At 42.7% G+C, this 27,798-nt stretch overlaps 1 protein-coding gene across 1 annotated transcript in view; it reads right to left on the reverse strand.

Annotated features, from left to right (window-relative positions):
- kif14 (kinesin family member 14) overlaps positions 1 to 27,798 on the reverse strand; it is a 60,861-nt gene that overhangs the window by 29,170 nt on the left and 3,893 nt on the right. Inside the window, exons 9-23 of the mRNA XM_041840016.2 lie at positions 25,958 to 26,074; positions 25,365 to 25,483; positions 24,683 to 24,855; positions 24,071 to 24,218; positions 23,863 to 23,926; positions 23,260 to 23,444; positions 22,858 to 22,960; positions 22,583 to 22,740; positions 22,256 to 22,403; positions 19,704 to 19,995; positions 19,238 to 19,331; positions 18,844 to 18,985; positions 18,388 to 18,491; positions 17,085 to 17,188; positions 15,060 to 15,290 (exon numbers count right to left, since the gene is read on the reverse strand). Of these exons, the coding sequence (XP_041695950.1) occupies positions 15,060 to 15,290; positions 17,085 to 17,188; positions 18,388 to 18,491; positions 18,844 to 18,985; positions 19,238 to 19,331; positions 19,704 to 19,995; positions 22,256 to 22,403; positions 22,583 to 22,740; positions 22,858 to 22,960; positions 23,260 to 23,444; positions 23,863 to 23,926; positions 24,071 to 24,218; positions 24,683 to 24,855; positions 25,365 to 25,483; positions 25,958 to 26,074 (2,182 nt within the window). The remainder of the gene's footprint in view (positions 1 to 15,059; positions 15,291 to 17,084; positions 17,189 to 18,387; positions 18,492 to 18,843; positions 18,986 to 19,237; positions 19,332 to 19,703; positions 19,996 to 22,255; positions 22,404 to 22,582; positions 22,741 to 22,857; positions 22,961 to 23,259; positions 23,445 to 23,862; positions 23,927 to 24,070; positions 24,219 to 24,682; positions 24,856 to 25,364; positions 25,484 to 25,957; positions 26,075 to 27,798) is intronic.

Consider the following 27,798-nt stretch of genomic DNA (forward strand, 5'->3'; position numbering starts at 1 on the left):
CTTTCTTAGCTACAGTATACATATCTCCCTGGTATATTACATAATGTATGCAGCAGCATACACTACATTTTTGGACTCACCTTGTTGTGCTGTGCTCACTTGAACAGGAAGGTGGCGCGACGGTCCTTCTTGTGGACAGATTTTGTCATCAAAGTCTGGCATTCTCTGGATTTATGGTGTTTTCAAGACAACTGGGAACTCAGAAAAAAACTAGGTTGAATCATGACGTCAGTGATCTTTAGGTCGGAGCTCTAGAAAGAGGCCCGAGTTCCCGACTTGGAATTCCGAGTTGGATGACTGTTCAAAACGTATTTTCCCAGTCGGAGCAGTTCCCAGTTGTCTTGAATTCACTGAAGTCTGAGATTTCCCAGTTGTTTCGATTGCGGCAGAAGTCATGTTGAATGTTTATCCTTTTAAGCTTGGAAAAGAGACCCTTAAACACAGACTTGGTCCACATACCCACTCAACTGAATAGCAGGCTAGAGATTGCTTTGCAATACTTGCAGTTAGCCACTGATTCCTTCCAAACCACTCATTGCTGAATTTGCAATTTCCAACTTGTTGTGTAATGTTTATGTCCAATGGCCGATGAGCACCCATACGTTTTATCTATAATTTCTCTTCATTATTTCTCTTCATATGACAAGGATTGAAAAGGATTTGCCAGTAGATTGTCGACTTGGTTCATGATGATGACTGCTAGCTAAGATTTTGAAAGTATGATGAAAGACATGATCAGTCCAATCAAAGCTACGGTACATATAACGTTATTTGACGTCATTTTATCTGTGGCAAATGACCTTGAGCCTTCTTGGATGGGCACTTCTAATGTAACTCTATGGCAGCACCCAAGGGGCTTGAATTTTCGAGCTCTCCCCGTAGATTTTGCAGTGACGTAGTGTCCCCTTGAGTGACCGAACACTGAGCCAACTTTCTGAATGCACTGTATTTAGGCCATTCACAATCACAGCTTTATAAGAGATTAGAAAAAAAACAATTGCCCAGGGTTCTCCCCAAAGAATGTAAAAGGGACGCTGCGGCACCTTTTGGATTGGCTGCGCCACTATGTAAAAAACAAAAACGTATACTGTATAAATATTTTTTTACTTTATTTGTTACCATTTAAGAAAATGTTTTGCTCTAGATTGCAGGAAATGGCAGTTACAGGTGTAAAAAAAAAAATATCTCAGTCCATGATTCGTATAGCTGTAGCATGCAATTTAACGCAATAGCCCAACGGTTGTTTTAGCGGAGTAAAAACAACAATAGGGGACGATACCATTGTAGATCAATGTTTTATTAGTACATAATCACAATAGGACAACGGTTGACATCGCCAAACCCTATTAGTGACACAACACTACAACAGGGCTTCCTTCACCCACATAGTAGTTGTGGAAAACATTGTCTGTCCGCAGTAGAATTTTTTCAAGACTGAGTTTTTCAAGAAAATATCCACAGCATACTGTTGTCTATTGTCTGAAGTGACAGGTGGATAACATATACAGTGCCTTCTGAAAGTATTTACACCCCTTGACTTTTTCCACATTGTTGTGTTACTGCCTGAATTTAAAATAGATTAAATTGAGATGTTGCATCACTGGCCTACATACAAAACCCCATAATGTCAAAGTGGAATTATGTTTTTTAGTTTTACAAGTTAAATAAAAATGAAAAGCTGAAATGTATTGAGTCAATAAGTATTCTGTTAAACCCTGTTATGGCAAGCCTGAATAAGTTCAGGGGTAAAAATATGCCTAACAAGTCACATAATAAGTTGCATGAACTCACTGTGTGCAATAATAGTGTTTAACATGATTTTTCAATCACTATCATCTCTGTACCCCACATATACAATTATTTGTACGTCTCTCAGTCGAGCAGTGAATTTCAAACACAGATTCAACCACAAAGACCAGGGACATTTCCAATGCCTCGCCAAGAAGGGCACCTATTGGTAGATGGCAAAATAATTATATATACTTATACATACACACAGCTGCGGAAAAAATTAAGAGACCACTGCAAAATTATCAGTTTCTCTGGTTTTACTATTTATACAGTGGGGAGAACAAGTATTTGATACACTGACAATTTTGCAGGTTTTTCTACTTACAAAGCATGGAGAGGTCTGTAATTTATCATAGGTACACTTCAACTGTGAGAGACGGAATCTAAAACAAAAATCCCGAAAATCACATTATGATTTTTAAGTGATTAATTTGCATTTTATTGCATGACATACAGTGGGGAAAAAAAGTATTTAGTCAGCCACCAATTGTGCAAGTTCTCCCACTTAAAAAAGATGAGAGAGGCCTGTAATTTTCATCATAGGTACACGTCAACTATGACAGACAAAATGAGATTTTCTTTTCCAGAAAATCACATTGTAGGATTTTTTATGAATTTATTTGCAAATTATGGTGGAAAATAAGTATTTGGTCAATAACAAAAGTTTCTCAATACTTTGTTATATACCCTTTGTTGGCAATGACACAGGTCAAACGTTTTATGTAAGTCTTCACAAGGTTTTCACACACTGTTGCTGGTATTTTGGCCCATTCCTCCATGCAGATCTCCTCTAGAGCAGTGATGTTTTGGGGCTGTCGCTGGGCAACACGGACTTTCAACTCCCTCCAAAGATTTTCTATGGGGGTTGAGATCTGGAGACTGGCTAGGCCACTCCAGGACCTTGAAATGCTTCTTACGAAGCCACTCCTTCGTTGCCCGGGCGGTGTGTTTGGGATCATTGTCATGCTGAAAGACCCAGCCACGTTTCATCTTCAATGCCCTTGCTGATGGAAGGAGGTTTTCACTCAAAATCTCACGATACATGGCCCCATTCATTCTTTCCTTTACACGGATCAGTCGTCCTGGTCCCTTTGCAGAAAAACAGCCCAAAAGCATGATGTTTCCACCCCCTGCTTCACAGTAGGTATGGTGTTCTTTGGATGCAACTCAGCATTCTTTGTCCTCCAAACACAACGAGTTGAGTTTTTACCAAAAAGTTCTATTTTGGTTTCATCTGACCATATGACATTCTCCCAATCCTCTTCTGGATCATCCAAATGCACTCTAGCAAACTTCAGACGGGCCTGGACATGTACTGGCTTAAGCAGGGGGACACGTCTTGCACTGCAGGATTTGAGTCCCTGGCGGCGTAGTGTGTTACTGATGGTAGGCTTTGTTACTTTGGTCCCAGCTCTCTGCAGGTCATTCACTAGGTCCCCCGTGTGGTTCTGGGATTTTTGCTCACCGTTCTTGTGATCATTTTGACCCCACGGGGTGAGATCTTGCGTGGAGCCCCAGATCGAGGGAGATTATCAGTGGTCTTGTATGTCTTCCATTTCCTAATAATTGCTCCCACAGTTGATTTCTTCAAACCAAGCTGCTTACCTATTGCAGATTCAGTCTTCCCAGCCTGGTGCAGGTCTACAATTTTGTTTCTGGTGTCCTTTGACAGCTCTTTGGTCTTGGCCATAGTGGAGTTTGGAGTGTGACTGTTTGAGGTTGTGAACAGGTGTCTTTTATACTGATAACAAGTTCAAACAGGTGCCATTAATACAGGTAACGAGTGGAGGACAGAGGAGCCTCTTAAAGAAGTTGTTACAGGTCTATGAGAGCCAGAAATCTTGCTTGTTTGTAGGTCACCAAATACTTATTTTCCACCATAATCTGCAAATAAATTCATTAAAAATCCTACAATGTGATTTTCTGGATTTTTTTCCCTCAATTTGTCTGTCATAGTTGACGTGTACCTATGATGAAAATGACAGGCCTCTCTCATCTTTTTAAGTGGGAGAACTTGCACAATTGGTGGCTGACTAAATACTTTTTTCCCCCCACTGTAAGTAGTTGATCACCTACCAACCAGTAAGAATTCCGGCTCTCACAAACCTGTTAGTTTTTCTTTAAGAAGCCCTCCTGTTCTCCACTCATTACCTGTATTAACTGCACCTGTTTGAACTCTTTACCTGTATAAAATACATCTGTCCACACACTCAATCAAACAGACTCCAACCTCTCCACAATGGCCAAGACCAGAGAGCTGTGTAAGGACATCAGGGATAAAATTGTAGACCTGCACAAGGCTGGGATGGGCTACAGGACAATAGTCAAGCAGCTTGGTGAGAAGGCAACAACTGTTGGCGCAATTATTAGAAAATGGAAGAAGTTCAAGATGACGGTCAATCACCCTCGGTCTGGGGCTCCATGCATGATCTCACCTCGTGGGGCATCAATGATCATGAGGAAGGTGAGGGATCAGCCCAGAACTACACGGCAGGACCTGGTCAATGACCTGAAGAGAGCTGGGACCACAGTCTCAAAGAAAACCATTAGTAACACACTACGCCGTCATGGATTAAAATCCTGCAGCGCACGCAAGGTCCCCCTGCTCAAGCCAGCGCATGTCCAGGCCGTCTGAAGTTTGCCAATGACCATCTGGGTGATCCAGAGGAGGAATGGGAGGTCATGTGGTCTGATGAGACAAAAATTGAGCTTTTTGGTCTAAACACCACTCGCCGTGTTTGGAGGAAGAAGAAGGATGAGTACAACCCGAAGAACACCATCCCAACCGTGAAGCATGGAGGTGGAAACATCATTCTTTGGGGATGCTTTTCTGCAAAGGGGACAGGACGACTGCACCGTATTGAGGGGAGGATGGATGGGGCCATGTATCGCGAGATCTTGGCCAACAACCTCCTTCCCTCAGTAAGAGCATTGAAGATGGGTCGTAGCTGGGTCTTCCAGCATGACAACGACCCGAAACACACAGCCAGGGCAACTAAGGAGTGGCTCCGTAAGAAGAATCTCAAGGTCCTGGAGTGGCCTAGCCAGTCTCCAGACCTGAACCCAATAGAAAATCTTTGGAGGGAGCTGAAAGTCCATATTTCCCAGCGACAGCCCTGAAACCTGAAGTATCTGGAGAAGGTCTGTATGGAGGAGTGGGCCAAAATCCCTGCTGCAGTGTGTGCAAACCTGGTCAAGACCTACAGGAAACGTATAAATAAATAATAAATAATATGCCATATGATCTCTGTAATTACAAACAAAGGTTTCTGTACCAAATATTAAGTTCTGCTTTTCTGATGTATCAAATACTTCTGTCATGCAATAACATTTACATTTACGTCATTTAGCAGACGCTCTTATCCAGAGCGACTTACAGTTAGTGCATACATTATTCTTTTTTATTTTCATACTGGCCCCCGGTGGGAAACGAACCCACAACCCTGGCGTTGCAAACGCCATGCTCTACCAACTGAGCTACCTCCCTGCCTGGCCATTCTCTCCCCTACCCTGGACGACGCTGGGACAATTGTGCGCCGCCCCATTGGTCTCCCGGTTGCGGCCGGCTACAGCAGAGCCTGGATAAAATGCAAATGAATTACTTAATCATACAATGTGATTTTCTGGATATTTGTTTTAGATTCCGTCTCTCACAGTTGAAGTGTACCTATGATAAAAATTACAGACCTCTACATGCTTTGTAAGTAGGAAAACCTGCAAAATCAGCAGTGTATCAAATACTTGTTCTCCCCACTGTAGGTGTAGTGAGGGAAAAAAGTATTTGATCCCCTGCTGATTTTGTACGTTTGCCCACTGACAAAGAAAGGAACAGTCTATCATTTTAATGGTAGGTTTATTTGAACAGTGAGAGACAGAATAACAACAAAAAAATCCAGAAAAACGCATGTCAAAAATGTTATAAATTGATTTGCATTTTAATGAGGGAAATAAGTATTTGACCCTCTCTCAATCAGAAAGATTTCTGGCTCCCAGGTGTCTTTTTATACAGGTAAGGAGCTGAGATTAGGAGCACACTCTTAAAGGGATTGCTCCTAATCTCAGCTTGTTACCTGTATAAAAGACACCTGTCCACAGAACCAATCAATCAATCAGATTCCAAACTCTCCACCATGGCCAAGACCAAAGAGCTCTCCAATGATGTCATGGACAAGATTGCAGACCTACACAAGGCTGGAATGGGCTACAAGACCATCGCCAAGCAGCTTGGTGAGAAGGTGACAACAGTTGGTGTGATTATTCGCAAATGGAAGAAACACAAAATACACTGCTCAAAAAAATTAAGGGAACACTAAAATAACACATCCTAGATCTGAATGAATGAAATAATCTTATTAAATACTTTTTTCTTTACATAGTTGAATGTGCTGACAACAAAATCACACAAAAATTATCAATGGAAATCAAATTTATCAACCCCTGGAGGTCTGGATTTGGAGTCACCCTCAAAATTAAAGTGGAAAACCACACTACAGGCTGATCCAACTTTGATGTAATGTCCTTAAAACAAGTCAAAATTAGGCTCAGTAGTGTGTGTGGCCTCCACGTGCCTGTATGACCTCCCTACAACGCCTGGGCATGCTCCTGATGAGGTGGCGGATGGTCTCCTGAGGGATCTCCTCCCAGACCTGGACTAAAGCATCCGCCAACTCCTGGACAGTCTGTGGTGCAACGTGGCGTTGGTGGATTGAGCGAGACATGATGTCCCAGATGTGCTCAATTGGATTCAGGTCTGGGGAACGGGTGGGCCAGTCCATTGCATAAATGCCTTCCTCTTGCAGGAACTGCTGACACACTCCAGCCACATGAGGTCTAGCATTGTCTTGCATTAGGAGGAACCCAGGGCCAACCGCACCAGCATATGGTCTCACAAGGGGTCTGAGGATCTCATCTCGGTACCTAATGGCAGTCAGGCTACCTCTGGCGAGCACATGGAGGGCTGTGCGGCCCCCCAAAGAAATGCCACCCCACACCATGACTGACCCACCGCCAAACCGGTCATGCTGGAGGATGTTGCAGGCAGCAGAACGTTCTCCACGGCGTCTCCAGACTCTGTCACATGTGCTCAGTGTGAACCTGCTTTCATCTGTGAAGAGCACAGGGCGCCAGTGGCGAATTTGCCAATCTTGGTGTTCTCTGGCAAATGCCAAACGTCCTGCACGGTGTTGGGCTGTAAGCACAACCCCCACCTGTGGACGTCGGGCCCTCATACCACCCTCATGGAGTCTGTTTCTGACCGTTTGAGCAGACACATGCACATTTGAGGCCTGCTGGAGGTCATTTTGCAGGGCTCTGGCAGTGCTCCTCCTGCTCCTCCTTGCACAAAGGCGGAGGTAGCAGTCCTGCTGCTGGGTTGTTGCCCTCCTACGGCCTCCTCCACATCTCCTGATGTACTGGCCTGTCTCCTGGTAGCGCCTCCATGCTCTGGACACTACGCTGACAGACACAGCAAACCTTCTTGCCACAGCTCGCATTGATGTGCCATCCTGGATGAGCTGCACTACCTGAGCCACTTGTGTGGGTTGTAGACTCTGTCTCATGCTACCACTAGAGTGAAAGCACCGCCAGCATTCAAAAGTGACCAAAACATCAGCCAGGAAGCATTGGAACTGAGAAGTGGTCTGTGGTCACCACCTGCAAAACCAGTCCTTTATTGGGGGTGTCTTGCTAATTGCCTATAATTTCCACCTGTTGTCTATTCCATTTGCACAACAGCATGTGAAATGTATTGTCAATCAGTGTTGCTTCCTAAGTGGACAGTTTGATTTCACAGAAGTGTGATTGACTTGGAGTTACATTGTGTTGTTTAAGTGTTCCCTTTTTTGAGCAGTGTAACTGTCAATCTCCCTCGGCCTGGGGCTCCATGCAAGATCTCACCTCATGGAGTTGCAATGATCATGAGAACGGTGAGGAATCAGCCCAGAACTACACGGGAGGATCTTGTCAATGATCTCAAGGCAGCTGGGACCATAGTCACCAAGAAAACAATTGGTAACACACTACGCCGTGAAGGACTGAAATCCTGCAGCGCCCGCAAGGTCCCCCTGCTCAAGAAAGCACATATACAGGGCCGTCTGAAGTTTGTCAATGAACATCTGAATGATTCAGAGGAGAACTGGGTGAAAGTGTTGTGGTCAGATGAGACCAAAATGGAGCTCTTTGGCATCAACTCAACTCACCGTGTTTGGAGGAGGAGGAATGCTGCCTATGACCCCAAGAACACCATCCCCACCGTCAAACATGGAGGTGGAAACATTATGCTTTGGGGGTGTTTTTCTGCTAAGGGGACAGGACAACTTCACCGCATCAAAGGGACGATGGACGGGGCCATGTACCGTCAAATCTTGGGTGAGAACCTCCTTCCCTCAGCCAGGGCATTGAAAATGGGTCTTGGATGGGTATTCCAGCATGACAATGACCCAAAATACATGGCCAAGGCAACAAAGTAGTGGCTCAAGAAGAAGCACATTAAGGTCCTGGAGTGGCCTAGCCAGTCTCCAGACCTTAATCCCATAGAAAATCTGTGGCGGGAGCTGAAGGTTCGAGTTGCCAAAAGTCAGCCTCGAAACCTTAATGATCTGCAAAGAGGAGTGGGACAAAATCCCTCCTGAGATGTGTGCAAACCTGGTGGCCAACTACAAGAAACGTCTGACCTCTGTGATTGCCAACAAGGGTTTTGCCACCAAGTACTAAGTCTTGTTTTGCAGAGGGGTCAAATACTTATTTCCCTCATTAAAATGCAAATCAATTTATAACATTTTTTACATGCATTTTTCTGGATTTTTTTGTTGTTATTCTGTCTCTCACTGTTCAAATAAACCTACCATTAAAATTATAGACTGATCATTTCTTTGTCAGTGGGCAAACGTACAAAATAATTTTTGTTTTATTCTATAAACTACTGACAATATTTCTCCCAAATTCCAAATAAGAATATTGTCATTTAGAGCATTTATTTGCAGAAAATGACAACTTGTCAAAATAACAAAAAACACGCAGTGTTGTCAGACCTCGAATAATGCAAAGAAAATAAGTTCATTTTTAAACAACACAATAGTAATGTTTTAACTTAGGAAGAGTTCAGAAATCAATATTTGGTGGAACAACACAGATTTTAAATCACAGCTTTCATGCGTCTTGGCATGCTTTCCAACAGTCTTTCACATTGATGTTGGGTGACTTTATGCCACTCCTGGCGCATAAATTCAAACAGCTCGGCTTTGTTTGATGGCTTGCGACCATCCATCTTCCTCTTGATCACATTCCCGAAGTTTTCAAAGGGGTTCAGGTCTGGAGATTGGGCTGGCCATGACAAGGTCTTGATCTGGTGGTCCTCCATCCACACCTTGATTGACCTGGCTGTGTGGCATGGCGCATTGTCCTGCTGGAAAAAACAATCCTCAGAGTTGGGGAACAATGTCAGAGCAAAAGGAAGCAAGTTTTCTTCCAGGACAACCTTGTACGTGGCTTGATTCATGCGTCCTTCACAAAGACAAATCTGCCCAATTCCAGCCTTGCTGAAGCACCCCCAGATCATCACCGATCCTCCACCAAATTTCACAGTGGGTGTGAGACACTGTGGCTTGTAGGCCTCTCCAGGTCTCCGTCTAACCATTAGACGACCAGGAGTTGGGCAAAGCTGAAAATTGGACTCAGAAGATGACTTTACTCCAGTCCTCTACGGTCCAATCCTTATGGTCTTTTGCAAACCTCAGCCTGGCTCTTCTTCGCTTTTCATTGATGAAGTGCTTTTTTCTAGCTTTGTACGACTTTAGCCCTGCCCCTAGGAGCCTGTTACGAACCGTCCTCGCCGTGCACTTCACCCCAGCTGCCGTTTGCCATTCTTTTTGTAGGTCACTTGATGTCATCCTACGGTTGTTGAGTGACATTCGAATGAGTTGGCGGTCATCAGTAGAGAGTCGTTTTCAACCTCTGCCGGTCTGTAGCTTTGTTGTCCCCAATGTCTGCTGCTTGATCTTGTTCTTATGAACCGCCATCTTTGAAATTTTAAGGATGGAAGCAACCTGACGCTCACTGTATCCCTCTGCCAGTAAAGCCAGAATTGAACCCTTCTTTTCCTCACTCAAAACGTTCCTTTTCAACTCTTTTGGCATGGTCAATAGTTATTTTTTGATTAATATTACTTTTGAGGTACTATTAGAACTGTTTTTGCCATCCAGCTGGTCCTATTGCAAGAGGATAGTGATGACAACAGCAGTGGTTTTTATACTTTTCCTCGTTAAATAAGATTTGGTTAATGTGATCACCTAATCTGTACCTAATTCAGTAGAATGAGGTGTGCCTGTGTTGGAATTCAACAGACACTGGAATGGAATGTCTGTCATACATGTAGAGATGCTGATTTAAGAAAGATTTGCAGCTTTATATACACATACATACACACCAACGTTCAAATGCTTGGGGTCACTTAGAAATGTACTTGCTTTCCATGAAAACATACATGAAATGAGTTTGAATAGGAAATATAGCAAAATGAATAGGAAATGTAGTCATTGACAAGGTTAGAAACAATGATTTTTAATTGAAATAATAATTGTGTCCTTCAAACTTTGCTTTCGTCAAAGAATCCTCCATTTGCAGCAATTATAGCCTTGCAGAACTTTGGCATACTAGTTGTCAATTTGATGAGGGAATCTGAAGAGATTTCACCCCACGCTTCATGAAGCACCTCCCACAAGTTGGACTGGCTTCATGGGCACTTCTTACGTACCATACGGTCAAGCTGCTCCCACAACAGCTCAATAAGGTTGAGATCCGGTGACTGTGCTGGCCACTCCATTATAGACAGAATACCAGCTGACTGCTTCTTCCCTAAATAGTTATTGCATAGTTTGGAGCTGTGCTTTGGGTAACTGTCCTGTTGTAGGAGGAAATTGGCTCCAATCAAGCGCCGTCCACAGAGTATGGCATGGCGTTGCAAAATGGAGTGATTGCCTTCCTTCTTCAATATCCCTTTTACCCTGTACATATCTCCCACTTTACCACCACCAAAGCACCCCCAGACCATCACATTGCCTCCACCATCCTTGACAGATTGCATCAAGCACTACTCCAGCATCTTTTCATTTGGTCTGCGTCTCACAAATGTTCTTCTTTGTGATCCGAACACCTCAAACTTTGATTCGTCTGTCCATAACACTTTTTTCCAATCTTCCTCTGTCCAGTGTCAGTGTTCTTTTGCCCATCTTAATATTTTCTTTTTATTGGCCAGTCTGAGATATGGCTTTTTCTTTGCAACTCTGCCTAGTAGGTCAGCATCCCGGAGTCGCCTCTTTTGCCGGTACTATTTAATTAAGCTGCCAGTTGAGGACCTGTGTAGACACTAATGTATTTGTCCTCTTGCTCAGTTGTGCACCGGGGCCTCCCACTCCTCTTTCTACAGTATTATGGTTAGAGCCAGTTTGCGCTGTTCTGTGAAGGGAGTAGTACACAGCGTTGTATGAGATCTTCAGTTTCTTGGCAATTTCTCGCATGGAATAGCCTTCATTTTTCAGAACAAGAATAGACTGAAGAAAGAATAGTTTCACAAGAAAGTTCTTTGTTTCTGGCCATTTTGAGCCTGTTCTCGAATCCACAATTGCTGATGCTCCAGATACTCAACAAGGCCAGTATTATTGCTTCTTTAATCAGAACAACAGTTTTCAGCTGTGCTAACATAATTGCAAAAGGGTTTTCTAATGATCAATTAGCCTTTTAAAATGATAAACTTGGATTAGCAAACACAACGTGCCATTGGAACACAGGACTGATGGTTGCTGATAATGGGCCTCTGTACGCCTATGTAGATATTCCATAAAAAAATCTGCCGTTTCCAGCTACAATGGCTATTTACAACATTAACAATGTCTACACTGTATTTCTGATCAATTTGATGTTATTTTAATGAACTTTGTATTTATTTAATTTTTTGAAAACAATGACATTTCTAAGTGATCCCAAACTTTTTAACAGTAGTGTACACACACAGTACCAGTCAAAAGTTTGGACATACCTACTCATTCCAGGGTTTCTCTTTATTTTTATTATTTTCTACATTGTAGAATAATAGTGAAAACATCAAAACTATGAAATAACACATATGGAATCATGTAGTAACCAAAAATGTGTTAAACAAATCAAAATATATTTCATATTTGAGATTCTTCAAATAGCCACCCTTTACCTTGATGACAGCTTTGCACACTATTGGCATTCTCTCAACCAGCTTCACCTTGAATGATTTTCCAACAGTCTTGAAGGAGTTCCCACATATGCTGAGCACTTGTTGGCTGCTTTTCCTTCACTCTGCAGTCCGACTCATCCCAAACCATCACAATTTGGTTGAGGTCGGGGATTGTGGAGGCCAGGTCATCTGATGCAGCACTCAATCACTCTCCTTCTTGGTAAAATAGACCTTACACAGCCTGGATGTTTGATGGGTCATTGTCCTGTTGAGAAACAAATGACAGTCCCACTAAGCCCAAACCAGATGGGATGGCGTATCGCTGCAGAATGCTGTGGTAGGCATGCTGGTTAGCTGTGCCCTGAATTCTAAATATCACAGACATTGTCACCAGCAAAGCACCCCCACACCACAACACCTCCTCCTCCATCCTTTACGGTGGGAAATACACATGCGGAGATCATCCGTTCACCCACACCGCGTTTGACAAAGACAAGGCGGTTGGAACCAAAAATCTCAAATTTGGACTCAAGACCAAAGGACAAATTTCCACCGGTCTAATGTACATTGCTTGTGTTTCTTGGCCAAAGCAAGTCTCATCTTCTTATTGGTGTCCTTTAGTAGTGGTTTCTTTGCAGCAATTTGACCATGAAGGCCTGATTCACACAGTCTCCTCTGAACAGTTGATGTTGAGATGTGTCTGTTACTTGAACTCTGAAGCGTTTATTTGGGCTGCAATTTCTGAGGCTGGTAACTCTAATGAACTCATCCTCTGCAGCAGAGGTAACTCAGGGTCTTCCATTCCGGTAGCAGTCCTCACGAGATGCAGTCATCATAGCGCTTGATGGTTTTTGCAACTGCATTTAAAGAAACGTTCAAAGTTCTTTAAATGTTCCGCATTGACTGACCTTCATGTCTTAAAGTAATGTTGGACTGTCATTTCTCTTTGCTTATCTGAACTGTTCTTGCCATAATATGGACTTAGTCTTTTACCAAATAGGGCTATCTTCTGTATACCCCCCTACCTTGTCACAACACTGATTGGCTCAAATGCATTAAGAATAAAATAAATTCCACAAATTAACTTAAGGCACACCTGTTAATTGAAATGCATTCCAGGTGACTACCTCATGAAGCTGGTTGAGAAAATGCCAAGAGTTTGCAAAGCTGTCATCAAGGCAAATGGTGGCATAGTTTTGATGTCTTCACTATTATTCTACAATGTAAAAAATTGTAAAAATAAAGAAAAAAAAACTTGAATGAGTAGGTGTATCCAAACTTTTGACTGGTACTGTGTGTAATATATATATATATATATATTACACACAATGAATATCCTTTTGAGCATGGTGAAGGTAATTAATTACACTTTGGATGGTGTATCAATACACCAGTCACTACAAAGATACAGGCGTCCTTCCAAACTCAGTTGTCTGAGAGGGGCTCCTGACCAATTGTGCTATTTTGTGCTGATCTTAACTTTTTTTGTACATAATGTTTCCGCCATCGTTTCCTATGACCGCAAATAGCTTTTCAATTTATTCCTTGTTATTATTTTAATATGTTTTCTACTCTTTTTTTTCGACTATTCATTGTTGGGTAGGGCCCATAAGTAAGCATTTCACTGTTAGTCTACACCGGTTGTTTACGAAGAATGTGACACATACAATTTGTTTTGAACCACTCAGGGATTATAAAATAGTATAAAATAGTTAGAGTGTATTGCCTGTGATAGGAGAAAACTGAGGATGGATCAACAACATTGCAGTTACTCCACAATATTAACCAAAAAAACAGACTGAAAAGGAGGACACCTGTACAGAATAAAAAATATTCCAAAACATGCATCCTGTAATAATAATAATAATAATAATGCACTAAAGTAAAACTGCAAAAAATGTGTCATAGAAATTTACTTAATGTCCTGAATACAAAGTGTTATGTTTGGGGCAAATCCCAGTCACTACAAAGATATAGGCGTCTTCCAGTTGCCCAGAGAGGAAGGAAACCACTCAGGACAATGGTTAACTTTAAAACAGTTACAGAGTTTAATGGCTGAGATAGGAGCAAACTGAGGATGGATCAACAACATTGTAGTTACTCCACAATACTAACCTAAATGACAGAGTGAAAAGAAGGAAGCTTGTACAGAACAAAAATATTTCAAAACATGCATCCTGTTTGCAGTAAGGCACTAAATTTAAACAGCAAAAAAATGTGGCAAAGAAATTAACTTTATGTTTGGGGTGAATCCAACACAACACATCACTGAGTACCACTCTTCATAATTTCCAAGCACGGTGTTGGCTGCATCATGTTATGGGTATGCTTGTAATCGGCAAGGAGTAGGGAGTTTTTAAAGATAAAAATAAATGAAATAGAGCTAAGCACAGGCAAAATCCTAGAGCAAAAGTCTAGTTTGCTCTTCTAACAGTGTTATCAGAACATTTTGCTAGAATGTTTTGCCTACGCTAGCGTAGTATAAGAGGTGATTATTTTGCTCTTCACTCACATAGTAGCCTAGGCTATAACCCTGACTAAAAGCCCTTGACTTCTCTGATAATCAATGTGATTTTTGTCTGTATATTTGGTTATTTGATCTCTGGCTGGGCAAATAAGTGGAGGTGGCAGCGCATCTATTAGTTTGCTAATATCTGATCAGACACATTAGGCATGCTATAATGTAGTATAAATCAAGTGTATTATTTTGCTATTGACTCGCGCTTAGACAACTCAAAAAGCCAGCGGAGGTTGTGAAATATAAACACGAGACTCACATCCTTTCGAAAATATAGATAGCTATTATTTTCTGTGCATATCATGATGAAGGTAGATTCTACACCGAGTAGACTACGCCTAGGCGTAGCTCGTATTAGGGCTTACGCCCAGGTGGTGCAACAGGTATCATTTTTAGGTGCAGCGTAGAGCACATTTTACATTGGACGTAAATTTACAACCCACTTACAACCAACTGGTGCAACCGGCGCCTGGTGTTGCCAGCACATAACCTACTGAGCCATGGAACATTGAGCCATGGAACATTGTGAATTTTGAGATGCAGACTTACCGCTCTCCTGACGGTCATCGTCCAGGCCGTCGTACAGGCCGGAGATGGTCGTCACGGCCGTGTACACACAGTAGAGGTCAGAGGTCAGCCTGTCTGCCATGCTCTCCTCGTAGTTGTGACACCCGTGCAGCTGGCCCACCGTCTGGCCAATAAAATCTTTGCAGATCCCCGGCAGGGTGGAGTCTGATGAGCTGGGATGCAGAGAGGGCGGTTTGGCCACACCCATCAGACCTGGAACGGAGACAGACAAGTTGGCCAAAATCATTACGTGAAATATGAAGGAAACTCCATGTGGACTACGAGAGCAATAACTGTAGGCCATTTTTTTTTACACCTAACGTTATACCATTCTTTCATATCTACAGTTGAAGTCGGAAGTTTACATACACTTAGGATGGCAAGTCGGTTAGGACATCTACTTTGTGCATGACACAAGTAAGTTTTCCAACAATTGTTTACAGACAGATTATTTAACTTATAATTCACTGTATCACAATTCCAGTGGGTCAGAAGTTTACATACACTAAGTTGACTGTGCCTTTAAACAGCTTGTTAAATTCCAGAAAATTATGTTATGGTTTTAGAAGCTTCTGATAGGCTAATTGACATCATTTTAGTCAATTGGAGGAGTACCTGTGGATGTATTTCAAGGCCTACCTTCAAACTCAGTGCATCTTTGCTTGACATCATGGGAAAATCAAAAGAAATCAGCCAAGACCTCAGAAAAAAAATTATAGATCTCCACAAGTCTGGTTTATCCTTGGGAGAAATTTCCAAACGCCTGAAGGCACCACGTTCATCTGTACAAACAATAATACGCAAGTATAAACACCATGGGACCACGCAGCATTCATACCGCTCAGGAAGGAGACGCGTTCTGTCTCCTAGAGATTAACGTACTTTGGTGCGAAAAGTGCAAATCAATCCCAGAACAGCAGCAAAGGACCTTGTGAAGATGCTGGAGGAAGCAGGTACAAAAGTATCTATATCCACAGTAAAACGAGTCCTATATCGACATAACCTGAAAGGCCGTTCAGCAAGGAAGAAGCCACTGCTCCAAAACCGCCATAAAAAAGCCAGACTACGGTTTGCAACTGCACATGGGGACAAAGATCGTACTTTTTGGAGAAATGTCCTCTGGTCTGATGAAACAAAAATTGAACCGTTTGGCCATAATGACCATCGTTACGTTTGGAGGAAAAAGGGGGATACTTGTAAGCCAAAAGAACACCATCCCAACCGTGAAGCACAGGGGTGGCAGCATCATGCTGTGGGGGTGATTTGCTGCAGCAGGGACTGGTGCACTTCACAAAATAGATGGCATCATGAGGAAGGAAAATGATGTGGATATATTGAAGCAACATCTCAAGACATCAGTCAGGAAGTTAAAGTTTGGTCGCAAATGGGTCTTCCAAATGGACAATGACCCCAAGCATACTTCCAAAGTTGTGGCAAAATGGCTTAAGGACAACAAAGTCAAGTATTGGAGTGGCCAACACAAAGCCCTGACCTCAATCCTATAGAAAATGTGTGGGCAGAATTGAAAAGGCGTGTGTGAGCAAGGAGGCCTTCAAACCTGACTCAGTTACACCAGCTCTGTCAGGAGGAATGGGCCAAAATTCATCCAACTTATTGTGGGAAGCTTGTGGAAGGCTACCCGAAACGTTTGACCCAAGTTAAACAATTTAAAAGGCAATGCTACCAAATACTAATTGAGTATATGTAAACTTCTGACCCACTGGGAATGTGCTGAAATAAATAAAAGCTGAAATAAATCACTCTAGTATTATTCTGACATTTCACATTCTTAAAATAAAGTGGTGATCCTAACTGACCTAAAACCGGGAATTTTTACTAGTATTAAAGGTCAGGAATTGTGAAAAACTGAGTTTAAATGTATTTGGCTAAGGTGTATGTAAACTTCCGACTTCAACTGTATATGCGGTAGTCTGGCAAAAGAGACTAAAAGTCCTTCACTGTCTTACACACACACACGCAGGACCGCACAACACAACACACACATACCAGAGGACTGTGAGGTGTTACTTTTATGAAGGCTTTGAATAGGGTGCACTCTGATTTCGTAGAGACGCCCTGAAATCCTCCTGCTCTTCAACAGGCTTCTGCTCCTATAATGGTGGGGAACAAACAACAAAAAGCACACATTACTAATGTGTCTTGGAATGGATCTCAACAGTCTAAAACAGCGTTGCCTCATCACCAACTTTTACTGATCTGAAAGCAAATTCATGTCTGATAGGCACCACGCACCAGCCTCATTTCATTCACCAATCCTATGTTATCAGATCAGTGCAGATGAAGGAGAGGAGACAGGACAAGAGAGGCCATTTTCAATAACTGAGATCCAAACATTGTCGGCAGAATGTGAGTGTTCTCTCGGGCAGCGTCCTGATTCCCTACACTTGTATACTCTTGTCATGGATTTTAAAAAATGGTGAACTCCCTCCAGCTAAGGCCTACAGAAAATCCAAAGCTTTTAAAATCCATGACGGGGAGTGTGCAAGTGCACACTTCGGGAAAAGCAGGGCTATGGGAGACAGACAGAGACAAAGAGAGAGACACACAGACAGACCGACCGACCGACAGAGACAGACAGAGCACTAGCTGTGGCTGCTAGTGGGTTCAGGGTAAGCTCCAGAGGATTCAGGTGAGAGTGAGTAGCGAGAGAGACCGAGACATTTGCCATGTTTCATTTGGCCTCCTCTCCTTCACCGCAGGCACCACCAAGCCCATAAACATGTCCAACAAGAAAAATAAAGTGGGGAAAAAAAGTCACTGCGAGGTTTGTGGGCAGTGGAGAGAGAACATAGGAATGCTGGCTGGCCTTTCCCAAAAAGTTTTTAAAAAACACTCGCTCTCTAGGAGGGGAAGAAATTAGGGAAATGTTTCTGTGTGGTTATTTCACACTGAGGTGAAGAAAAATGACACATTGAACTTCCAGGATGTGCCAAGTAGTAAATCAACAGAGTGGAAATATCAATAAGAGCGCTGTAGAAAAAAAAATAACCCAACACGTTCCATATGTTCAACAAATTATAGTTTTCTATGTTGGCTCTCAAGTGAGCTCAAAAACACGGTTTTCCACATTCATCATATTCAACTTACTTTGACACATTTTTGCAAGTGTTTGAGTTCAATTGAGGAGGATAGACAAATTGTAAAGAGGAGAGACTAGGTTTGTGTCCCAAAATGGCACCCTATTCTGTACATAGTGCACTACTGTTGACCAGAGCCCTATGGGGCCTGGTCAAAAGTAGTGTACTATATAGAGAATAGGGTGCCATTTGGGACGTACATTAGAAATTACCTTCTGCGTGAAAAGGAGGCGGTTGAGGAAGCCGATATATCTTGCTCCCACTCATCATTGGGGTCGTAAAACACGTCTTCATCTTTAGAGGCGCTGCTGTCACCCTGGGGAAGGAGAATAAATGACTGCTCAGTTAACCCCAGTCTCATTTATTCAGCTTAATGAGAAACTACAGGAACGGAGGATGCCCCTCATGCATAAACAATCGTTTTGTAAATTAGGTGTGCACCGGCAGAATCCACAAAGGGCGGACTTACTGTTCCACTGGTTGAGTGTGAGACAGACAGGGTGGGAGAACGCAGTCTAAATCGACCTGATAGTGGTATGATAACTACCAACTAGATTAACCAGAGAGCATCCACATTTATTTTTTTAATGCACCAAACACAGCTCTTTAAATTCAAATGGACAACATATGCATTAGTAGCAAGGAATAACTCAATGTCTGTTACTGACCTGTTCGAGTTCCCTCATGGCGGCCAGGTTGCTCTGGAACTTCTCCAGACTCCAGAAGGTGGAGATGCCCAGTTTGGTGTTCTGCACCTGGACCTGCAGCTCTCCCTTTCCCCCTCCGCCCTCCTTCTCAGACTCCTCGTGTCTAAAAACAAAATTAAGATTGAGATCAATCTAAAAAGTAGATGACAAGATAAGGGATGGCATATAATGCAGGGCTTCCTTGAAAAAATAGACCTTGGACTCAATGGGACTTCACCCTGTCTAAATAAAGGTTAAATAAATGAAATAAAATGAGTGAAATAATTTCCTGCTAGATCTATCTCAATATGCAGCAAAACAAATAACTATTTTATATAAAATGGGATCTAAAGATTTTGATTATCTCCACTCGTACCTGCTGAAAACTGTGTTCTTCATGAGTTTGCCACTGATCTTGTTGGCTTCTTCGATCATCAGAGACAACTTCATGGCGTCCCACTGTGGAGGGACTTAAACAACAGACCACACAGCATGGGTGTATTTTCTAGGAACAAAACAAAAGCAAACAGAACCAAACAGGGAGGGACCTACCTGAGTTTGTCCAATGGAAACTCTCGTTTCCTTTGCATAACATTTTTCTATGGTTTGCTATGGTGTGGACTAATGAATACACCCCAGGTCACCAGAACTGTAACTAGCTACAACACCAGAACCATGTTGTGACGTAATGGAAACAACAATTATCTTCACAACACAACGCTAGCTATTAGTTAAACCTTTCCTATTTACATTGTTGTCCGATCTAATCTCTGATTCATACACTTCCTTGCGATTTCTCGTGAATACAACACAGAAGATGAAAATTCCCAACAATGGTTTACCGTTTTTCAGAGTCTGGCTTCCTTTCTGCGCCACTTTCCTTTGCATATCCTCTAGGTCTTTGCCGATCTTCCTCTTCTCTGCCTCAAGGGCCTCCACCACCTTGGCCTGCCGGACACCGTGATCGGCCATGGCCTGCCGTGTGGCCTGGGCCTCCATGTGGAGGCGGAGACGTGTCTTGTGCGTGTCCACCTCCTGCTCCAGCTCCACCTTGGCAGACTGCAGCTCCTCCATCTTGGAGACCACCCGCTGCTGGTCCATTTCTTGACACCGCTTCCTTTCGCTCTCCTCCTCCTGCGGGAAGGAAAGCACCGTTGTGATGAGTAAAAGGTCTTAAAGGTCCAATGCAGTTGTTTTTATATCAAATAATTTCTGTGTAACAATTAAGTACCTTACTGTAATAGATTTCCATTCAAGTGGGTAAAAATACCTTTTTAGCAAAAAACTATTTCTCAAGCAAGAATTTTGCTAGGACTGTCTGGGAGTGGTCTGAGTGGGGTGGGGAAAACTTAAAACTAGCTGTTATTGGTAAAGGTTTGGAATTCTTTGATATTGGTCTATTCCGTGTCACCACGAAAGCCGAAACTCCCACCCATACAAACCTGTGCAGATTGTATTTTCAACCAGCAACTATCAGGAAATAACACTGGTCAAAACAATGTCACACTTTTACAGTGTTAGTTTCATCAGCTGTTGTACAATATGATACAAAACAAAAGCAAAACTAAATTTTGCCTGCACTGGCCCTTTAAATGAGAATGTAGCTTTTTTACAACCACATTTATTTATTTATATATATATAAATAAATGGCATGTTATAGAAGGATTCGATTTCACTTGTTTTTGAGAAACTTACGGAAAAGCTCAGTATAATGATGCAGGTCTTATGATGTTCTACACATGAAATTGTGTCATTCCGAACGTTATCCGCAACATTATACTGCATTTTGTTGTGACTCGAGCGATACCTCTTTGTACATTCTAGCAGTAGGCTACACTGAGAATGGAACAGCTGGAAAAGGGAAACAGCTCGAGTCGCACAAAATGGAATATAACGTTGCAGATAAAGTTCGGAATGACAATTTCGCTATACTGAGAGTGTTTCCGTTTCTAAAAGGACATAGTTGGGTGTTTTTGGAGCATTTGCTTTATGTATTTTCTGAGCCCACATACTGCAGAACTAGGCTGAGGAAGTGAATCGCTGGTTGGTGTAAGTTTCTCAACAAGTGAAATCAAAAAAATTAAAAGTGTCTGAACCCTTCTATAAAATTATATTTACATAAACAATAGAGATTTGGTTGTAAAAAAGCAAACTTACATACACCGTTGTATGACTATGACTACAAAATGTTACACCGTTGTAGGACTGTCTGTAACCAGGTTTCCATCAAACCTTTTAATGTCACGACAGGCCTGATGGAAACAGCAATTTTTTTGGTAAACTTTCGCTAGACAAGTTGGGATCTTTTTGGTTCTGTAAAATGTATTATGAGAAATGGTGTAATGTATGCGCAAATACTGATTTAATAACCATCATATTGAAATAAACTTAATCATGCGATTATATGTTCTGTGGTCCTCCCACTACGACTCAGGAAAGCATGCAGTTTATTAGGCTTCAGATTAACTTCACAGGGTGGTGAAAGTGCACGTGAGAAGCTTGATGCTCCTTTCAATTAAATGTTGAGGGTCTTATTCTGGTGACATGATCAATGCTTGGCTGATGCTTGGCTGCTGTTTGGCTGCTCTTATCCATAATAATCTCATCATGTAGGTAGCCTACCCGCACTGTATCTGCAAGCTGTTGGCTAGAGCGCATGTGCCAAGACCAAAGTGGGTAAATTCGCTATATAACGCATCATTTGTTGAGACAAAACCATCAGTAAAGTTGAAAATGCGATAGAAACCCATTTAACTTGTATTTTTTGTTCAGTACATGGGAATTTAACCGCAAAAGTAATTTTGATGTGTACTACGCCATCACGAACAGGCTTTTTTCTGCAACAAGTCAATTTGATGGAAACATCTCTGGTGGGAAAACATTTTTACATTCGCATTGAAATCTGTCAGCAGTTGGAGCTAATGACTTCAAAATGTTATACTGAACGACTGACTACAAAATGTTACACCGTTGCAGGGTTTTTTCTGAATCAAAACGGAGCTTAGGCGTTGGCATGGCAGTGGCCAATGGCACGGTCACCAACCGAAAAGAGGCGCTCCTCTTGAAAATTATTTACAAATTAAATTGGCCCGAGAAAACACTTAGTTTTATGACTATGACTACAAAATGTTACACCGAGTGACGGATAAGTAGCCAACACGTCAAATGCATATGAAATACTTAAAACTATTTGTGGTGCGTCTGATTTAGCTGGTCATTGGTAAATTCAGTAGCCCTGACATGACACTGTTACACCAAATGACTCACTTTATACAAGACAGTGAAGACACCATTGTACTTTACATGAGGTCTGATGTGAAGGCAGTGCCCTAAATTTGTCAGTGTTTTCATACACATTAGTCCTACATGTCCGTAAAGCCATGGTTGGCGTACCAGTTCTCTCTCCAGGGCTTTGATCCTGTTCTCATACTGAGTCTTCTGGTCAGACAGCTCCTTCTGGGCCATCTCTTTGGCCACCTGGATCCCCTGCATCATCTCCTCCTTGGCCTTCAGCCTGGCCTCCTCAATCTCCTCTTCCAGTCTAGATAGAAACAAAATGGCCGCCTAGTTGCATTAACAAGTTTCCGAACGACTGCAGTATTGATCATCAATGTGATCTAAAAATCTTTTCACAGAGTACAAATGGGACTTTCAGTTATTCACATTGACGTGTGATAGGAATCATATTGAAATAGTTTCTGAATCTTGTGGTCGACTCACTGTGCTCTTTGCGCGGAGAGCAGCTCGTTTTTGGCAAACTCAAAGTCCTTACGGCCATCGCCGTCACCCGTCCAGCACGACACGCGTTTCCCAGATTGCACCTCTGCCGGGTGGTTGAAGCGGAAGTAGTGGTCCCCGCCCAGGATCACCCTGTCGCCCTGGAAACCACAGAGAGAAAGACCCCCAAAAAATGAGTGATTCATGATTGAGCTCACAGTCAGGTTTCTAATATTGTGCTTTTTATTATTAATTGTATGTGTGTACACAATACGTACGTGATGCAGCACAGTGGTCTCAGAGACCAGGTTCCCGTTGACAAAGGTCTTGGCGTTTTCCATGGGGATGATGCTGACTTCACCATTCACATTGGAAATGACACTGGAAAGGAACATTTTAGTCAATTCTAGCCATAACAACTGAAACCATACAAGAAAGACAACAAAAGGGCACTGGAATAGGGGTGTTTCCTATTAAATAAACTGCAGAAAAAAAATCTACGGACAGACAGAAGGACAGACAGGTCAAGAATGACAACAAATTACACTATGTCAAACAAACATGAAAATATAAGCACGTGACAGACAGGACTCATTAGTAGGCTAAACGAGGCTACGGTGCTTCCCCTTATTAAAAGAGGCTATTTAAAACAAAAGAAGCGGTGGGTCAGTTCTCCTCACCAGTGGTGGTCAGCGATAAGGGCCCCAGACAGCTGGATGTCGTGGGCGGACTCTGACTTGTGCTTGCCGACCTTGGTCTGTCCCTCCTTAATCATGTATAACAGCATCTCTGACAGCTGCGGGTCCTCGTTCAGGTTTACCAGGTTGGGCAGCCGGTTGTCCACCTTAAACATGACGCCCGCTTTCTGAGAGGGAGACGGGGAGAGGGAAGCAGACAAATATAGGAGAGAATTGATTTTGAAAACATTTACAACAAATATTGCTGAAACCCTCATATTAAAACACCAATGGTATTCCCTGAGTTGGTTTATATTTAGGATAGCAGCTTTTTTATACAATTATTTTAAAAAAATCTTATTTGATTATTTTACATGTGATAAGGCCACATAGAGGGCCAGAGATAATTACAGACACCTGTGGTAATCTGAAGTACCCAAAAAGGCCACAAGATGTGATCTGATAAAATAAAAACATGAAAGTTCACAAAATTCTGGTAGTTCACTGTTAACTTAAAAAGTTTCCAGTAATATACGCTCCCTTTGCAACCCTAGTTATGAAGCTAAAGGTCATTTTCAGTTAGCTTATAACCTAACTAAAACTGACCTGTAATGCTTTGGTTTCCTCACGTTTGCGTTTCTCCGCCTGCTCCAGCTTTTCTCTCCATGCTCTGACAAGAGGTAAAGAAATCCGATTAAAGTAACAAACCAAGACTAAAACAATTGTTCGGATCCATTTTCATAATTTCCTACCTAGATCACAGACCCTCTCTGGGACTAGTGCCTAAGATGTGTGGAGGTTTTATGGTGGTCACCTGTGGGCCTCGGCCATCTCCCTCTCCTGCTGGGTTAACTGGCTCTTCAGAGCTAAGATCTCTTGCTGGAAGAGGCGCATTTTCTCCGGCTCGATGCCCTGAGAGCTCATCTGTGCAGCCCGCAGCTTCTCCACCTCAGCTTTCAGCTCTAGTAAACAAAGACGCACAACATAGTTTGTTAAATTTCCGCTATAACAGAAAAGTGAGGTGCCATTTTGTATGAGCTTTTGTTCATAACGATCACATGTATGACTGTCAAAAGGCAACTTATACTTGCAACCTACCCTTTAATACACATAATATGGTGACAAACCACAAACGGTAGATGGTCTCAAAATCTCTGCACTGTTTCCCATTCCCTGGTCAAATAAAGCTTTTGCAAGAGCTCCCCCTAGCACCACAAACCAGGAAATGTGGCGCAGCAATCTCCTTTCAATAATACCTGCATGACAGTTGACTTAGCCCCGTGTAATGTGACAGTGTATAAATATGTCCCGTAGGCAAGGTTAGAGCCGGGCTACCTAATAGAATCTGGTGATGGATAGATAGGAAAAAGAGAGAGAGAAAGGCAGAGAGATGGATGGTGGCATGGCGAGGGAGAGTGAGGCTGACCTCTGATGAGCTTGGCGTTGGTGTCCTCGTTGACCTTGGCCACGTTGATGATCATGCGGGCCTGCTTGGCGTACCGCAGCGTGCTCAGGCTCTCCTCCACGTTGATGCCCGCCGGGCTCAGGGTGGCGATCATGGCCGTCTTGGAGTTTCCGCCCAGGCTCTCCTTCAGCAGCCTGGACACACACGGGCGACACAAACGATATTCAGTTTCCCTCTCGACAAAACTACTTACTTCGCAAACTTCTTACTTTACTTCACCAACCTCTCGCAATTTCATAAGGATATCTTGTATAGGTAGTTACTTTACCACCAACACAAACCATTATCTTTTCCCCACACAGTTTATCAATGTTAAATAGTACCAATGTATTCTATTGAGGAATGTAAATCTCAATATCTCCTCATTAGTTTCAAAAGCTTGATGAAATGTGTTTGTAGTTTACAATACTGTGGTGTGAAAATATATGCAGTATGAAAATGTATGCACTCACTAACTGTAAGTCGCTCTGGATAAGAGTGTCTGCTAAATTACTAAAATGTAAATCTGTGGCAGGGTAGGGGTCGATTCCATTTCAATTCAATCTCTCAATCGACTAGATTATAATGGAATGGAGCCCATCCCAAGTGTCTGTATAACAGGCATTCATCTCTTTAGTCTGTCAGTGAAGTTTCTCTCACTCACCATGTGAGCACAGAGTCCCTGTATGGGGTGAAGACCTTCCTCTTGGTCTGGGCCTGCTCAGACAGGGCAGAGATCACCTTCCCCAAGGTCAGCAGCGACTTGTTGATGCTGGAACCCTCCTGGGATACAGGGGAATAGGATACAGTTAGGCTGGATGGATTTGATAGAGATAACAGGTTGGCTCCAATTTCACTGGTTCTGAACTTTGCAAAAAAGGAATGACAAAAAGTGGGAAATGTCTTTCCAAGGAAATTCACTTCCTAATATATGATAGGCTATAGTTTAGGCTCCGACATTGACTTGAAATAAATATTGATAACACGTTTATTTGTTAAAATCTCTGGTATTTTAACCTATTTCTTATGCTATTATGGCACATTTTGATATTGCCTAGGGTGGCAAAATTGCTGGGACTGGTGCTGCGTCACATAGGCTACACCTAAAAGAACATTGCGGGACTGCGGTTGGGTTCGGGACCAGTTCTTGTGGGAGCGGGTGGGAGTCGGACAAGAAGTCAGCAGGAGCGGTATTAAAAGCTGCGGGAGCAGGATGAAGAAATCAGTCCCGCGCAGACCTCTATTACCAGCGCTTACCCTGAGGCGGTCTCCGCTGGTCTGGGCTGAGGAGCAACGTTCGCTGCCTGCCAAGTCCACCAGGTTGATCCTGCTGGTGATCCTGTGGTCATGTTCTTCCCCTTCCACAAACTCAGTCTACACAGACAAAGGAAGAACAGTCACACACACACACGTGAAACATACAGGTAACTGACAAAATAATGGAAACACTTGAGTAAATGAGGGATATAAAATAGGTGTTAATTAAGCAATTAACATCCCATCATGCTTAGGGTCATACAGTGGGGAAGAAAAGTATTTAGTCAGCCACCAATTGTGCAAGTTCTCCCACTTAAAAAGATGATAGAGGCCTGTCATTTTCATCATAGGTACACGTCAACTATGACAGACAAATTGAGGAAAAAAATCCAGAAAATCACATTGTAGGATATTTAATGAATTTATTTGCAAATTATGGTGGAAAATAAGTATTTGGTCACCTACAAACAAGCAAGATTTCTGGCTCTCACAGACCTGTAACTTCTTCTTTAAGAGGCTCATCTGTCCTCCACTCGTTACCTGTATTAATGGCACCTGTTTGAACTTGTTATCAGTATAAAAGACACCTGTCCACAACCTCAAACAGTCACACTCCAAACTCCACTATGGCCAAGACCAAAGAGCTGTCAAAGGACACCAGAAACAAAATTGTAGACCTGCACCAGCCTGGGAAGTCTGAATCTGCAATAGGTAAGCAGCTTGGTTTGAAGAAATCAACTGTGGGAGCAATTATTAGGAAATGGAAGACATACAAGACCACTGATAATCTCCCTCGATCTGGGGCTCCACGCAAGATCTCACCCTGTGGGGTCAAAATGATCACAAGAACGGTGAGCAAAAATCCCAGAACCACACGGGGGGACCTAGTGAATGACCTGCTGAGAGCTGGGACCAAAGTAACAAAGCCTACCATCAGTAACACACTACGCCGCCAGGGACTCAAATCCTGCAGTGCCAGACGTGTCCCCCTGCTTAAGCCAGTACATGTCCAGGCCCGTCTGAAGTTTGCTAGAGTGCATTTGGATGATCCAGAAGAGGATTGGGAGAATGTCATTTGGTCAGATGAAACCAAAATAGAAATTTTTGGTAAAAACTCAACTCGTCGTGTTTGGAGGACAAAGAATGCTGGGTTGCATCCAAAGAACACCATACCTACTGTGAAGCATGGGGGTGGAAACATCATGCTTTGGGGCTGTTTTTCTGCAAAGGGACCAGGACGACTGATCCGTGTAAAGGAAAGAATTAATGGGGCCATGTATCGTGAGATTTTGAGTGAAAACCTCCTTCCATCAGCAAGGGCATTGAAGATGAAACGTGGCTGGGTCTTTCAGCATGACAATGATCCCAAACACACCGCCCGGGCAACAAAGGAGTGGCTTCGTAAGAAGCATTTCAAGGTCCTGGAGTGGCCTAGCCAGTCTCCAGATCTCAACCCCATAGAAAATCTTTGGAGGGAGTTGAAAGTCCGTGTTGCCCAGCGACAGCCCCAAAACATCACTGCTCTAGAGGAGATCTGCATGGAGGAATGGGCCAAAATACCAGCAACAGTGTGTGAAAACCTTGTGAAGACTTACAGAAAACGTTTGACCTGTGTCATTGCCAACAAAGGGTATATAACAAAGTATTGAGAAACTTTTGTTATTGACCAAATACTTATCTTCCACCATAATTTGCAAATAAATTCATTAGAAATCCTACAATGTGATTTTCTGGATTTTTTTTTCTCATTTTGTCTGTCATAGTTGACGTGTACCTATGATGAAAATTACAGGCCTCTATCATCTTTTTAAGTGGGAGAACTTGCACAATTGGTGGCTGAC

Source organism: Coregonus clupeaformis, chromosome 20, assembly GCF_020615455.1.
Source record: "Coregonus clupeaformis isolate EN_2021a chromosome 20, ASM2061545v1, whole genome shotgun sequence".
Taxonomy (NCBI): domain Eukaryota; kingdom Metazoa; phylum Chordata; class Actinopteri; order Salmoniformes; family Salmonidae; genus Coregonus; species Coregonus clupeaformis.